This window comes from Citrus sinensis, chromosome 2, assembly GCF_022201045.2.
Source record: "Citrus sinensis cultivar Valencia sweet orange chromosome 2, DVS_A1.0, whole genome shotgun sequence".
Lineage (NCBI taxonomy): Eukaryota > Viridiplantae > Streptophyta > Magnoliopsida > Sapindales > Rutaceae > Citrus > Citrus sinensis.
The window spans coordinates 7,209,371-7,223,225 of record NC_068557.1 but is presented as its reverse complement, the minus strand read 5'-3'; the positions used below and the strand labels follow the sequence as shown (position 1 = coordinate 7,223,225).

Sequence of the window (13,855 nt, the reverse complement as noted above, 5' to 3'; positions counted from 1 at the left end):
TAACTATCAATCAGTTCCTTGAGATATATTTCAATGGAAGATGATGCAAATAACTTGCATATATATAATATAACAAGCATTCTTTTTCACATAACAATAACCCGAAAAAAAAAGTATAAATTGTTATTTCTCAGTGGAGAGAACATGTTGACCGACAGAACCCTCCCAAATTAGATTCTGTACACTCAGCACCGCCGCAGAGTTTTTTTTTTTTTTTTTGGTTTGTTGGGGTGGGGTGTGTTTTTATGATATAGGATATGTATATCATGTCTGCAAAGATTCTCCCTCCATAAGAGTATGGAGTTGCCTTCATATCTCAATTTTAAATTTTTATCTATTGTGTTTTTATAATGGTATTTCATAATTATAACAATCATGCATGATCAGCAACATAAATTTCAATAAACATCTCTGGATATGTCTCTAGAATAATTCTCAACTGCCAAGGGTTTTGATTTGTCACTTTTCAACGTCTGAATCATATGGTTATAGTCTCCACATGGGTTTGTAGTTGGATGAGTCAATCCACATTCTTATGGAAAAGAAGAGAAGAATATCCAAACAATATAGTTTTTTTTTTTAAGTTTCTTTTGGGTTGGAAATATTAATTAATACCTTTTTTTTAAACCAAACAGATATGTGCCAAATTGATTTTCCCAATAACATTTAGCCGACTTTCATTACTTTAGTATGAATCAGTTTATTAAGAATGGTTTGTTTCTTGTGGCTGATAATGGAAGAGGATTAAATAAAAAAGTTAGGAAATCTGATGACAAAGACATCTTCAAATGTTTTTTGTTCATAGATTCTTGAGTTGCTTATATTCTTTCAGCTCATGATGAATCATGAAGTGGTCGACAGAGAGCAGTGTAATTTTTTCTTTGTTTTTGACCGAAAATGATAAGCAAAGTGGCCAAGTAATAAGAAGCTTATTGGAAGTCCTATGCAAAGTCTACTAAAAGTTGACCAAGTCCTATCGCAGGTGGCTATCCTATCTGATCCAATAAGTAGTTGCATTGCAAATGGACAGATTTACTTTTTGATAATGAAGAGAACCAATTCGCTTTTAAATTTTTGTTCCTTTATTTTTTTTCCCTCTTTTATTCTTTTGTTTCTATCGCTAAAGCCAGACTCATATAAAATAGCTAAACAGAGAGCTTGTAATATGTATATATGTATTGTATATATCCCTTTTGATCATCAAGCTTAACGGGGCGCCACCATACCTGGTTTTGTTTCACCAAAAAAGTAAAAAAAAATAAAAATACACACACACACACATTAGTTTAATGACAAATAACAAGATATTTTATAATGCTGCTGGCGGCGGGCAATTTCTGTCATTCTGACAATGAATGGATCCATGGATGAACTTTGTTGCAGCAATTTTTTAATAGTGAAGAAGTCGTGGCTCCACGCAGGACATTTATCCAGAGTTGATCTAGTCAGATTCATGTTGAAATAAAATAAGAAACGGATAAGAAAGAAACAACATTAACAATAATAATGTTGGGAATGTAAATTATTGTAACAATTTCTTTTAACAAACTGATATGTCAAAACACAATGTTTTTCATTTCCGTTTTTTAAAATGAAAAATATAAAGTCGAACATCAAATTGATGTGTCAATATACTATATTTTTTGAATGAATTTTTTTGTATTATTGAGGTCCTATTTAGTATTGAGATTACAATACTAAATTATTTGGTGAATACTTGTTGTACAATTTGAAAGTTAAAATAATTTGATCTCACACTTGTATGATTAAAAAAATTTACTTTCTTTGTCAAAATTATTATTTAAAAATCATATTTACTGTGCATTATCATTTTTTATTTCATAGTTATTGTTTCTTTAAAAATAAATATAGTTTAAAAGTTATAACACTTCAATACTAATTAGACCTGAATTTTCTAGTTGGGCAGTGGACACATTAGTGATTTGAGGTGGGTTGTTTTGGGAACATTTCACCCTTTAGCAACATTACCTAGAAAAAGAAGAGACAAAAGCCAATCTTGCTTAAATTTTTATCATAGCAATCTTTACCATTAACCCTGTTGGATTAATTCTTGTGTTCAATATTTTGAAATTCTAATATTTTGGTTCTTTGTCTCTTGCTCCCTTCTTAGGGTTCAAATTCTTCCCTTTTCAATTGTTCATTATGTCAATATATTTATATCAAAATTATTGTAAATCTCAATTTACCTTTATATTGTAAAGAAGATTAAACAAAAATTAACTCACCCCCATTTTTTTTTATAATCTTTTGAACAAAATGAGGGTAAGTTAAAGTTTACAAAAGTTTGAAGTATTTTGAAAATGATCATTTTACATTCAGAATAATTTGACACACACACACATACACACAAAGAGAGAAATTTTTCAATTAGTGTTATGACGTTTTGATAAAGTGCGAAAAAATCATTACGCCATACAGTATAATACATAAAAATGTGGAACTCTCGTTAGAAACTTTGTATATATACTGATTTGAAACTTTATTAAGGAAAAATTTGTAATCATTCCCACGTTCTGCTGTTGATAATAATATCAAAAGCTACTGATTTCTGCACATCTAGGAGTTGGAATACAGATCTTAAACCCAAAATTGTAGAATATGACCATCAGTTTTTAAATCCTGGAAAAAATCATGACGTGCTTCATCACAAAATACCATAATTCTAACGTTAAAATTGAAAGTAGAATTTTTTTATTTAATATATACCAATACAAGTCAGTCAGGACATGCCTAGATGAAGGCTAGCTAGTTAAAAACTTTTATCCCAAGAAATGAAGGGTCTACTCTTAAATGAGTAGAAATTTCTACTGTTACCACACATATAAGTAAAACTCGAACCCTCAACCTAAAAAAAAAAAAAAACTTGAACCCTCGATCTCAATGATGAGATGAAAATGTGTTGCCGTTAGCTGCCGAAGAAGGAAACAAAATTACCCTGGGCCTAGCTAATGCATGAGCAAGATCGCAGGGTAGCCTTCAAAACCAAAACTATGTTAAAAATATCTTTGTCTGGACAAATAAACCGGCTGTTAGGAAGATCTTTTCGTCCGTTTCAAATATGAAATTTGTTTCAGGCATATATAATCCTGGAATGACTTAAGAATTCTTCCAATTTTCTGATTGAAAAATCCATCTGAAGCAGCATATCCATTCTTCTCTCGGAGATTACTCAGATCTTGATATATATTCTTAATCAGGTGATCGATTTAATGTGAGAATTAAACAAGATCTGTGATTGTATTAATTGTTGAATTATAATGTTCAACGTATATAATTAACTAAGCTTCTTTTGCCGACCATATTGTCGTGCACAAGTGCCTCTTTGACACGCAGTTCGTTACTTTCCATATAATAGAGTGAGAAATCATCCTCATAGATTCAATTATTCATTTGTCCAAACCCTTTGATTGACCCCATAAAAAGGGAAAGAAGACAGAAAAAAATACACAACAAAACATTGTCAGAAAAAAAAAAAAGAAAGAAAGAAACCTCCTGTTCTAAGATTAGGGCATGATATACAATTAAACCCTAGCCACTTTTAGTGAGTCTACTGGTCCATTGTATGAATCCTCGATCTCATACTTTTTAAGTTTGTTCGTCATTAAACTATCATTCAGATTAATAATTTTTAAGCTGTTTTTCTCCAGAAGATGGTTCATCTGCTTTAGTTGCGTTCAACATGTCCTTCTCAGACTTAAACATCAGGAATTATTTATCCAGAAGGCTTTTACAGTCGTAAAAGTTTTGGAGTGATAAGAGAAAACAAACAAGCTTTTTCATTTTATAATATATTTTTAACCCAAAAAAAAATATAAGAAAAAGCAACATAATACAACAGAAATTGATCGGTAGCATTTGTTCGAAACAACCTCATGAGTGGAGCAATGCTTAAGGCATTGTCGGAGAATATCAGTTATGATTGGGATCTGGTCCTCCAGGTGACACTCTCCTGGTTCCTGAATCAAAGATGGATTCGTGTCGAAAGTACTCCAGTTTGTACTTGTCATAGCCTAAATCATTCAAAAGAAGGCGACTGTCGATCCTCGTCTGTTTAAGGGATCTTGCCTCTGACCTCAGGATAAGTAGTAGTATCAGCAAGACAACAAAGAATAGCATCAAAACTCGACTAGCAGTTTGAGAAGCCATCCAATGCTACAAAAGATGATTTCTAAAGGGAGATTATTAGCTAAGGTCTGAAACAAACCTATTAGTTTTGACAATCAGCTCCTTAGATGAATGAAGTTCGCTAATGAACCATCCTATTTATACTTGAAGGCAGTGGCGGACCTACAGCTGTAGCCCGGTCTAGTCCAGAAAAAATCATTGAAACCCTTTGTCTTTTGATTAATCTTAATAAGAATAGAATTTTTATTTTATTTTTATACAAGTCCCCAATTCAGTTACAATTATGTTTTCATCAAATTTCATAAAATAATAGAGTTTTTATTTTATTTTCAAATATGTCCTTAATTCAATTATATTTTTTTTCCAACTGAAATTAATGACTTTTTTTATAAATGATTAAATTATATATTTATTGAATAGATTGAAAACATTAGGGGTTTAAAATGTTATTACTACTTTAATTTTTTTTTAAATATTTTAATTTAATAAAGTATGTGAATGTAATATAACATCGTCACTATTATTAAAAAATACTAAAAACATATATAATAAAAATTATTAACAATTTCATAAATTTTTTATGTAAATGTTGAGATTTTATTTATTAGTTACATTAACTTAGAGGATAAGTTAGAAATTAAAATTTAAGTATTTTGATCTGATTTTTTAAAGAGAGTCAGAGTGTTTGGTAAAGAAATAACGGCACGCAAATACCTTTTTGCTAGGTTAGAGTTTAATTTATTATAGAAACTCTTAACGACTAATATTTTTATAGTTTAAAAAGATGAATAGATTTTAATTATTTAATTTATTTAACCATGGTAACTAAGTACTTTTCAAACATAAAGTTCTACTTGCACTTTTTAAATGATTATAATTACATGTATTGATTTATTCTAATTTAAATTTCTTAATTGATTTATTAATTCTTATATAATTAGATGTTATTATAGGTTGCAATGTTAGATTCCATAATTAAAAAATAGTGTTTTTATATTTGAATTATCTTTTGTTTTCTAATTTTTTTGTACAATTATTTTTGTTTAGAGTACATATTCGTAAACTTTTTTTTACTTATGAATATTTATATTCAATTCAAAATATAAAATTTTAAATTTAGCCCGGGGTAATATAAATTTTTAGGTCCGCCCTTGCTTCAAGGTGGATGCAAACATGACAAAAAAGTAAAGCTAGTGGAGATAAAATGGGTCAGTATTTTTTTTTCCCTCGATGCTTTTTGTTTATAATCATATCTAACATTATGAAAGTTTCACGGAGAAGACAAATATGAATCCCATGAACAAATGTCCTCTTGTCTTCTGAATGTTTGTGGATCTTCCATTACCTCAAACTACAAATATACATAAATTGGCAATCATTACTTCCATTTCTGTAGGGGAGCCTGATGTGTGCTAAATTTGTATTGTAATGTTCGGTTTTTTTTTTTTTACAGTTTATTGTAGTTTGAATGTTGTAGTTTTATTGTAGTAGTGGTTTGTTGTGGTTACATTGTAACTGGTATTGAAGAGTTATTTTATTAGTTGGATTTAAATGGACGATGAAATGAAAAGAGGTAGAAAAAAAATCTATTATCAATGGACTATGTTTCTTATCTTGAGAGTGGTTCTCTCAAATCAACATTCTTTCTTTAATTTTCTCTCGTGTCTCTAAGATTTACGTAATATTTGGTATCAGAGCAGGTTACTCATGGCTGATGCAACCAGCCCAAAAAAAAGAGACTGATTTCAAAACCTTTGTTACTATAAAATTTGAGAATCAAGATGTAGTCATACAAGAGATTCTTAGCAAACTTTAGAGACTAAACACCAAGTATGACCAAATAAGTTCCCAATATTCCCAAGCCGGTGCAGGTGTCATCCAAAGTCCAAAGCTAGGAGAATCTAGTTCATCCATTAGAACAACAAATTTATCCTTTGGCCGAACACTAAAATTAAAATTCCCAAATTTCAATGGTGAACACCCAAATAGTTGGATTTACAGGGCTGAACAATACTTTGAATATCAGAAGATTATGGAGGAACACCAAGTGCAATTGGCATCTTTCCACTTAAAAGAACCGCACTACAGTGGTTTCGTTGGCTAATGAAAACAAAAGGACCAGCTTCATGGGCTGAGTTTACACGAGCCCTTCTTAAAAGATTTAGACCAACAGAGCTGGATGATGCTTCAAAAGCTTGGCTCCAATCAAAGCAAAAAAAACCACCATATTGGCTTACCAAGAAGAATTTGAGAGATTGTCTCAGATGGTGCAGGATGTACCAGAAAACTTCTTAGTTGGTAGTTTTGTTGGAGGATTCAAAGATAAAACTCGCTTAGAGTTACAGATTCAGAAGCCTCGGTCATTATCAACAGCCATTGGACTTGTTAGACTTATTGAGAAAAAATGTAACCTTTGTAACCAACCCTCTAAAATCCAATCTAGAACCCCCCAAGGTTTGTTAGGATCCCAGCCACGCTATTCAACTCCATCAACATTTAAACGTTTGATACCAAGTGAGGTAAAAGAGCGTAAAGACTGTGGCCTTTGCTACTATTGTGACGGAAAATATTCTCCTGGTCAATCAAGGTGCAAAACATGATTAATGTCCAAGTAGTTCCTTGAGGACAAGGATTTTTTTTAAGAGAGGACGAATGATGTGTGCTGATTATGTATTGTAATGTCTGGTTATTATTTTTTATGGTTTATTGTAGTTTAAATGTTGTAGTTGTATTGTATTAGTGGTTTGTGGTAGCTATATTACATTTGGTATTGTGTAGTTATCTTATTAGTTGTATTTAAATAAATGATGAAAAGAAAAGAGGCAAAGAAAAATTATATTATCAATAGACTGTGTTTCTTATCTGAAGAGTGGTTCTCTTAAATCAACCTTCTTTCTTTAATTTTCTCTAGTGCCTTTAAAATTTAGATAACAAGCCCTCTTTCTCTTCCCCGAGATACCTGCCAGGCATGATATACACCCAATGACAAACACATTTCAGTTAAAATGAGGCAAAAACATCTTCACATGCGGTTGAGTATCTTAAGTATGTTTTTCACCCAATTCCCCACGTAATTAAAATTGACTTCTTACCATAATTTAATCAAAGAGACTTTTCATGTGGTCCAGTGAGGGTGGAATGAAACAAAAATTAATAATATATAATTCTTGGTTCATGAATTACAATAATAATAATAATAATAATAATAATAATAATAATGAAAAAGAACAATCATGAATGTCAACTTTCTGTTGTATACTTGTATGGCTGGGGAATCTCGACAAAGTCCAGTCAGACACATGGTTGGTTTGGGCGTGGTACCAGGTTATGCTAGCTAATGGAGATTGGACTTCACATGGCACCTCAAAATTGAGCCGGTGTGTGGAACAAGTTTAGACGAGAGTGTTAACCGAGATGCCACAAATGAAGATGGAAGTCAAAGTCTAGTGGTAAAAGCCTTATCTGGAGTCTAGACAGTGGTATAGTTCTTTAACAAAGCTTGATGACATGGCCCTGAGTTTCTTATTATTATTCTCCATTCACTTAAAGCTTCTTTCTGCCACCAGTTCGCCACATACACTATCCATAGGATTATTCAAAGAGTCACTTTCATAAATGGCCCTAAGATTATCTCTAGGAATTAGAAATAGAGAATCTTGACCTCCATCTCGCACTTTTGGGCAATAGAAAATCTGTTTCAAGGACAAAATAAAGTAGCAGCAGTTTAGGTAGTGCTAGTGGACGAAAGAAACATAGCTTTACACAACAACCACCACCAAATACAATTAGCTGTCCATTAACGGTCAGGAAGTATTATTATTTTGATGAGGCAGAGTGCTCCCATATGAAGTTGAAAAAGAAAAGTTACTTTTCCGGCTTGGAAAATTTTAATTTCATCACAGCAGATAGAATCTTCATATTGTTATCTTGTCTTTTCTTATTTGTACGTTGTCTTCTCAAACATCAGTAGTCCTCCTTAACTTAAAATCAAGCTATTATGAAGCAGGACAAACTCACCAAATAGAAAGCAATACGGCCTTGGTTGCAGCGAAGAGTGTTAAATATTTCATAGGTACTGCAAGAGTAACGAAATTTGTTATATCAGGAAATGAGAGGTGTGACAGAAACAGTAATGTTCAACGTGAATAAATAATCTTATAACTCATTTGAACAAACTGATTTTGAAGACTGTTTCTTAGCCAGCTACCTCATCTAAAACTACATCCTTAAACAACTGGATGATCGAGTGTTGTCTTGCCCAAGTTTTTGATTGAAGGCAAGCGGAGGACTAAAAAAGTTAGCCGTTGCAGCTACAAGGGGCTAGTCTTTGGTCATTATAATAAACAGGTTAGCTTTTGCCCAGGTGATTTACATTCTCTAAATGAAATGGAAATAATGATACCTTCAGAGAAAGAAGCAAGGGATCAAGGTTTTCAAATACTCCATCACTGTATGGCATATTATCCTGAAAGCTTAAACAGACCTCTGCCAAACAGAATCTTAAACCGAACTTGGCCAATCTATCTTGTGGAACCTACTTATAACTGTAGCAAGCATAACTGGTAGGAATAAGGAATCTGTGCAACCAAGATAAGCAGCATGGAGTCAAGTGCTCATTTGAAATTAACACTTAGTTGAGTTGAGTGTATCATATTTTGCAATTCTACGCCTCTGGCAGCCTTCAAGGAAAGTACGCCATATAAGAGTATTTGGTGGGAAAGGCATTGTAGTAATAATTTTTTCTGCTTCCTTAAGATGTCCATATCTTACCAGTAAGTCCACAACGCAATGATAATGATCCATTTCTGGTTCAACCCCATAACTCCTATTCATTCTCTCAAACAATTCCATCCCTTCTCTCACTAGCCCACCATGCCTGCAAGCTGTAAGCACTGCAATCAAAGCAACCCTATCAGGTTTAAATCCAAGAAATTCCATCTCTCTGAACTTTTCTAGTGCCCTTTGAGCAAAACCATTTAGTCCAAGAGCAGAAATTAGAGCAGTCCATGTAATAACGTTTCTATCTGTCATTTCGTTGAATATTTTCACAGAACTTCCAATGCTCCCACATTTTCCATACATGTCTATTAACATATTGCAAACAAATGTGTCCGAAGAAATGATTTCTGTCTTTTTGATGAGACCATGAAGAGAACTGCCCAAGGCAAGGTTGCAAAGTTTGGAGCATGCGCTCAAAAGGCTGACAAATGTATAATTGTCTGGATAAATTCGAGCTGCACGCATGTATTTAAAAAGTTCCAACACTTCTTTGTAATCACCATTGTGAGCACAAGCTGCAATGACAATATTCCAAGATACTATGTCAGGTCTTTCAAGCTGAGAAAGCAACTTTACTGTTTCATTATACTGGCCAGTTCTGTTGTAAATTCCAGCAATGATGTTAGCAGGGACAACAGCTCTTGGTATGTTCAAAGCTGTGACAAAAGCCAGGGCATCAGATATGAGACCACTCTTGGCATATGACGTCATGAGTGAGCCTAGCACATACTCATAATTCTCATATCCTATTCGAATAATCAGACAATGAAGCTGCAACAGCTGGAAGGCTAATGATGATCTAAGAACGTGAGAAAATGTGAACTCATTAGGTCGGTAACCTAGCTGAAGCAACTCTATCAGTAAAAAAATAGAAGTAGGAGAGCTTTTACTTGCATAACCCAAAATCAAAGCATTCCACGAAACGATATTCTTATTAGATATTTCACTGAAACAGAGATGAGCACCCTCCAAATTATCACATTTAGCATAGAAGTCAACCAATGCACTACCTACAAAAACATCACATTCTAAAGCATTCTTGATTACTTTGGCATGGATTGATTTTCCCAAGATTGAGTTCTGCAGACCAGCACAAGAATTAATAACATATACGAATGTCGTCTGGTTGGGAAACACTATATCCACAGACATTCTTAAATAGAGTTCAAGTGCTTTTCCAAAATTTTCACTCTCTGCTAATGCACCAATAATTGTATTCCATGATACAACATCCCTAATTTCCACATCCTTGAACATTTTCTCTGCAGACCATATGCCTGCACATTGAAAGTACATATTAACTAAAGAATTTGCAACCAAAAGTTCATAATCAAACCCATTCTTGATCACTAAACCATGTATCTGCTCTCCAAATTCCAAATCTTGTTCATTTGACAATCCATGAATAACACCCACAAAAGAAGATTCAGTCAAAGCGACCTCCGACCTGACAAGCTCGCAAAACAAAAACATACAATCTTCAACAAATCCATGTTTCCCAAAAATAGATACTATTGAATTCCACGTCACTAAACTCTTCCTTGGCATATCCTCAAATACAGAAACCACCTCATCCAAGCAGCCATGCCGCCCATACAACCCTAACAAGGCAGTCCCTACAAAGGCATCAGCACAAAATAACCCATTCTTCAAGACTGAAGCCTGTAACTGAGCTCCCTCAACAGGATTCAATGAATCACATGACAACAACCCACCAAAAGTGAACTGGGTAGGTTCAAAACCCCGGTTTATCATATAAAGAAACATTCTCAAAGCGTCCTCTACATATCCACATCTACTGTAAGCACTAATTATGCTATTAAAAGACACCACGTTTCTGTCGGGCATTTTGTCGAACAGTTTCCGGGCAGTGACCGGTTCCCCGAGAGATGCGTACAGTGAAATAATACTATTGTAAAGAAAGATGGGTTGGTCAGGGTTTGGGCCTGCCGTGACGGTGAGCGCATGGAGAGGTTTTGTGCTGCGGAGGGAAGGAGCTCTCGAGCAAGTTTTGAGTAGGCGAAGAATGCGCTGACGGTGTTTGATGAAATCTCCATGAAAGCTCATGCAGGCGGGAAAATTCACAGAGGGCGATCAACAGTTTTGTGTGGGTCGTGGCCCATGACTTAAACTCAGAAGGAAATCTCTTGTGCCGGGCGCATGGCCCACTAGCTTTAGAAGTGGGCTTGTCATGGTGGATCGATGATAAGGAACGTGATTCCACATTTGAATTAGGTAAGTGATTGCTATATCACGTAACCTTTTAATTTAGTGGTTATTACATTATTAATTTTTCTTTTTAAAAAAATAGTCCCATGCCCCTACCTAACCTAATACCTATTAATAGGAGGGACCATTCTATTAATAGATAGGGGAATTAAAATCCTAAAGCTAACTTTTTGTTGGTATTAACACTCAAACCTACTCCCTCTCAATTTTTATGGTGTAGGTTTTCCTATAGGGTTACAAAGTATATAGGTGACCACTACATTAACTAAACAATAATAACAACACTGATGATTAAGTACCGACATCTGAATCTCAACTACATGGATTATTTAGTTATTAGATGATTAATTGATAACTAATAAAGTTATTATTATATCATCTAATAGATAAATATTATATCAGTTGGGATACAAATTAGTATCCTTATTATTTATCAAAAACACCTCAAAATTTAAACCCCCAAATGATGTGACATTCATCATTTGAAACTTGTAAAAAAATATCAACTATACAATGCATGACAAATCATGTATCCAATAATTTGATATGAAATTTGAGAGAAAATTATCAAACCAAGTGTTTTGATAATAAATTTAACATAAAATGTACCGCAATGACCAATTTTTTTTTTTAATTAAATGAGAAAGTAAAGCTTATTTATCCACAAAGAACACTTTACTCTTAAGTCTTAGCTTGGATTTTGATGAATGATTATGCATACATTGTTATATATGTTATGTCTCTTACTCATGAAGGCCAGCTTTTGGTAGCTTTTATATGTATACCCTTGGTGTGCATCAACGATATGCCCAAAGCATTTTACTTTGATATCAATATAATGGAAAAAGAATCTCACGAAATGACTCAAGCTATCCAGGACAATAAGCTGAGATGTGGCGAACAAACAAGCGTATTCATATTTACACTGTAGGCAGTAGCTACATGCATGGATCAAGTCACCAATCACCACCATGAACCAACAAATTAAATTAATGACAATTGTTTGTGTTGATTAATTACCTATTAACTTCTTTCAACATGTACACACGACAACGAAGGAGCAAACTAAAAACTAAAAGTACGTAGGTCAATTTATTAATTGATTTCATCATACCATGTTTACGCATAAAATAGATTGTAGATTGTCACGTCAAACATATTATTTATAACCTACTTTGGCGCTAAAGGTCTACAATATAAAGATTGAAAGGTATTGATTTATAAAATCTAATCAAATCAAAGGGAGAGATATACATAGGTAAATTATATCTTAGATTAGCAAGTATTACTTGATTCTGTTTGGATGCATATTTATTGAGTTACAAATTCACAATTCAGTCTTAACATCTAAGCTGTGTAATGAGATTTTAAAATTTTTGTATCATGTATGCATTTGTGAAAGTATATAATTTAATATTTAATTATTTTTAAAATTTTATTATGTAATATTCATCAATCACATGCTTATATTTTGACTGTTGGTGGTGGTAATCGAATCGATCTTTATCTTTATCATCTGTTGTATTAATGCAAAACTATAACTTTGATCACAGTTTTGATATGTCCAATTGCCAATTTGATCTAGCAAGTGTTAAAAGGAAAATGTGGTTGGCTCATGGTATTTGATGACCTAATTAATACGGTGGGGATGATTACACACCAATTGTAACAACTGAAAGAGACTACTCTTGCGTCTTCCTTCGTAAAATCTTTATTTGTTTTTCATGAAGGTCCACATATATATAGCTAGCTGGCTAAGTAAGTATATAGAGTACCTATAGTATGCATGCTGACCTTCCGTTTATTGTTGAAATCCCCTTGATTTAGAGTACCTTTTTTGACCTTGAATGCATAATTAATTAGGAGACATGTATATATTACCACATTTTTATAATTTATCAAGAAAGTAATTATCAAAATATTACGTATAAATACTAAAAAGTTAGAATGTGGGTAAATAGTAAAGTAATTTCTTAATCCCATATTTTTATGAGCATTCGAATTCAGGTGGCCGGTTAAAGATCAGTGAAAACCATCTTACAAATTCACGTATTATTATAACTTGGATTACAAGTCAAAGTCACAAGCTAACCCTAAAATCAAAACTCCAATGTTGCTTGTGAATCGATCCACTGGCACCGGCTCTGTAATTCATCTTAATGATGTTTGGGGTCGGGTCCTCCAGGACTGACTCTCTCTGAGTCATAATAGATGCGACTGGTTCCTTCATTATTTCCCAGCTTCACTTCAAGTTCTTCTCTCGTTTTCTCAAGCAAAAATTCTTGCCAAATTTTCCTTACAACATTGTTCTTCCTCTCAGGATAATTATTCTCAAGAGGTCTACTTTCGAACCTCGAGATTGTCATCAAAAGCAAAGCAAGACATGCCCAGAATTTCAAGCTAGCCATATGCGTATTTTATGTGAAAATTGCTTTCGAAGCTTTCGAATATTCTCGCTATGATCCTGAACTCTCCTTATATAGTAGTAGGACTTCAATGCCCCTTTCCTTTTGAGTTAAATTCAGACAAAGTGGATGACAATGAGTATGTTTATTAATTTGTCTTGTTTCGTGTTGATGAGTCAATGCCAATATCCGGTTCAGTTTAAGCACTGCATGCAACATAATTTTGAATATGCGGCTGCCATGTCTAATGAGATATGAGTTGTATTCCAATTCACTATATTCCTGAACACAGAGAC

The 13,855-nt window shown here is 33.4% G+C and overlaps 1 protein-coding gene across 2 annotated transcripts; it reads right to left on the bottom strand.

Moving 5' to 3' along the window:
• Positions 1-7,356: 7,356 nt before the first annotated feature.
• LOC102614011 (pentatricopeptide repeat-containing protein At3g58590) lies at positions 7,357-11,147 on the bottom strand. 2 transcript variants are annotated; one of them, XM_006468979.4, is made up of 3 exons: positions 8,549-11,147; positions 8,164-8,221; positions 7,357-7,838 (listed from the first exon to the last, which is right to left on the bottom strand). In XM_006468979.4, exon 1 carries the CDS (start codon positions 10,990-10,992, stop codon positions 8,770-8,772), a length of 2,223 nt encoding a protein of 740 aa, XP_006469042.2. In that variant the 5' UTR covers positions 10,993-11,147; the 3' UTR covers positions 7,357-7,838; positions 8,164-8,221; positions 8,549-8,769. The 2 variants fall into 2 exon arrangements, with proteins under 2 accessions (XP_006469042.2, XP_024950341.2); XM_025094573.2 differs by lacking the exon at positions 7,357-7,838 and having other exon boundaries at positions 7,885-8,221.
• Positions 11,148-13,855: the final 2,708 nt, after the last annotated feature.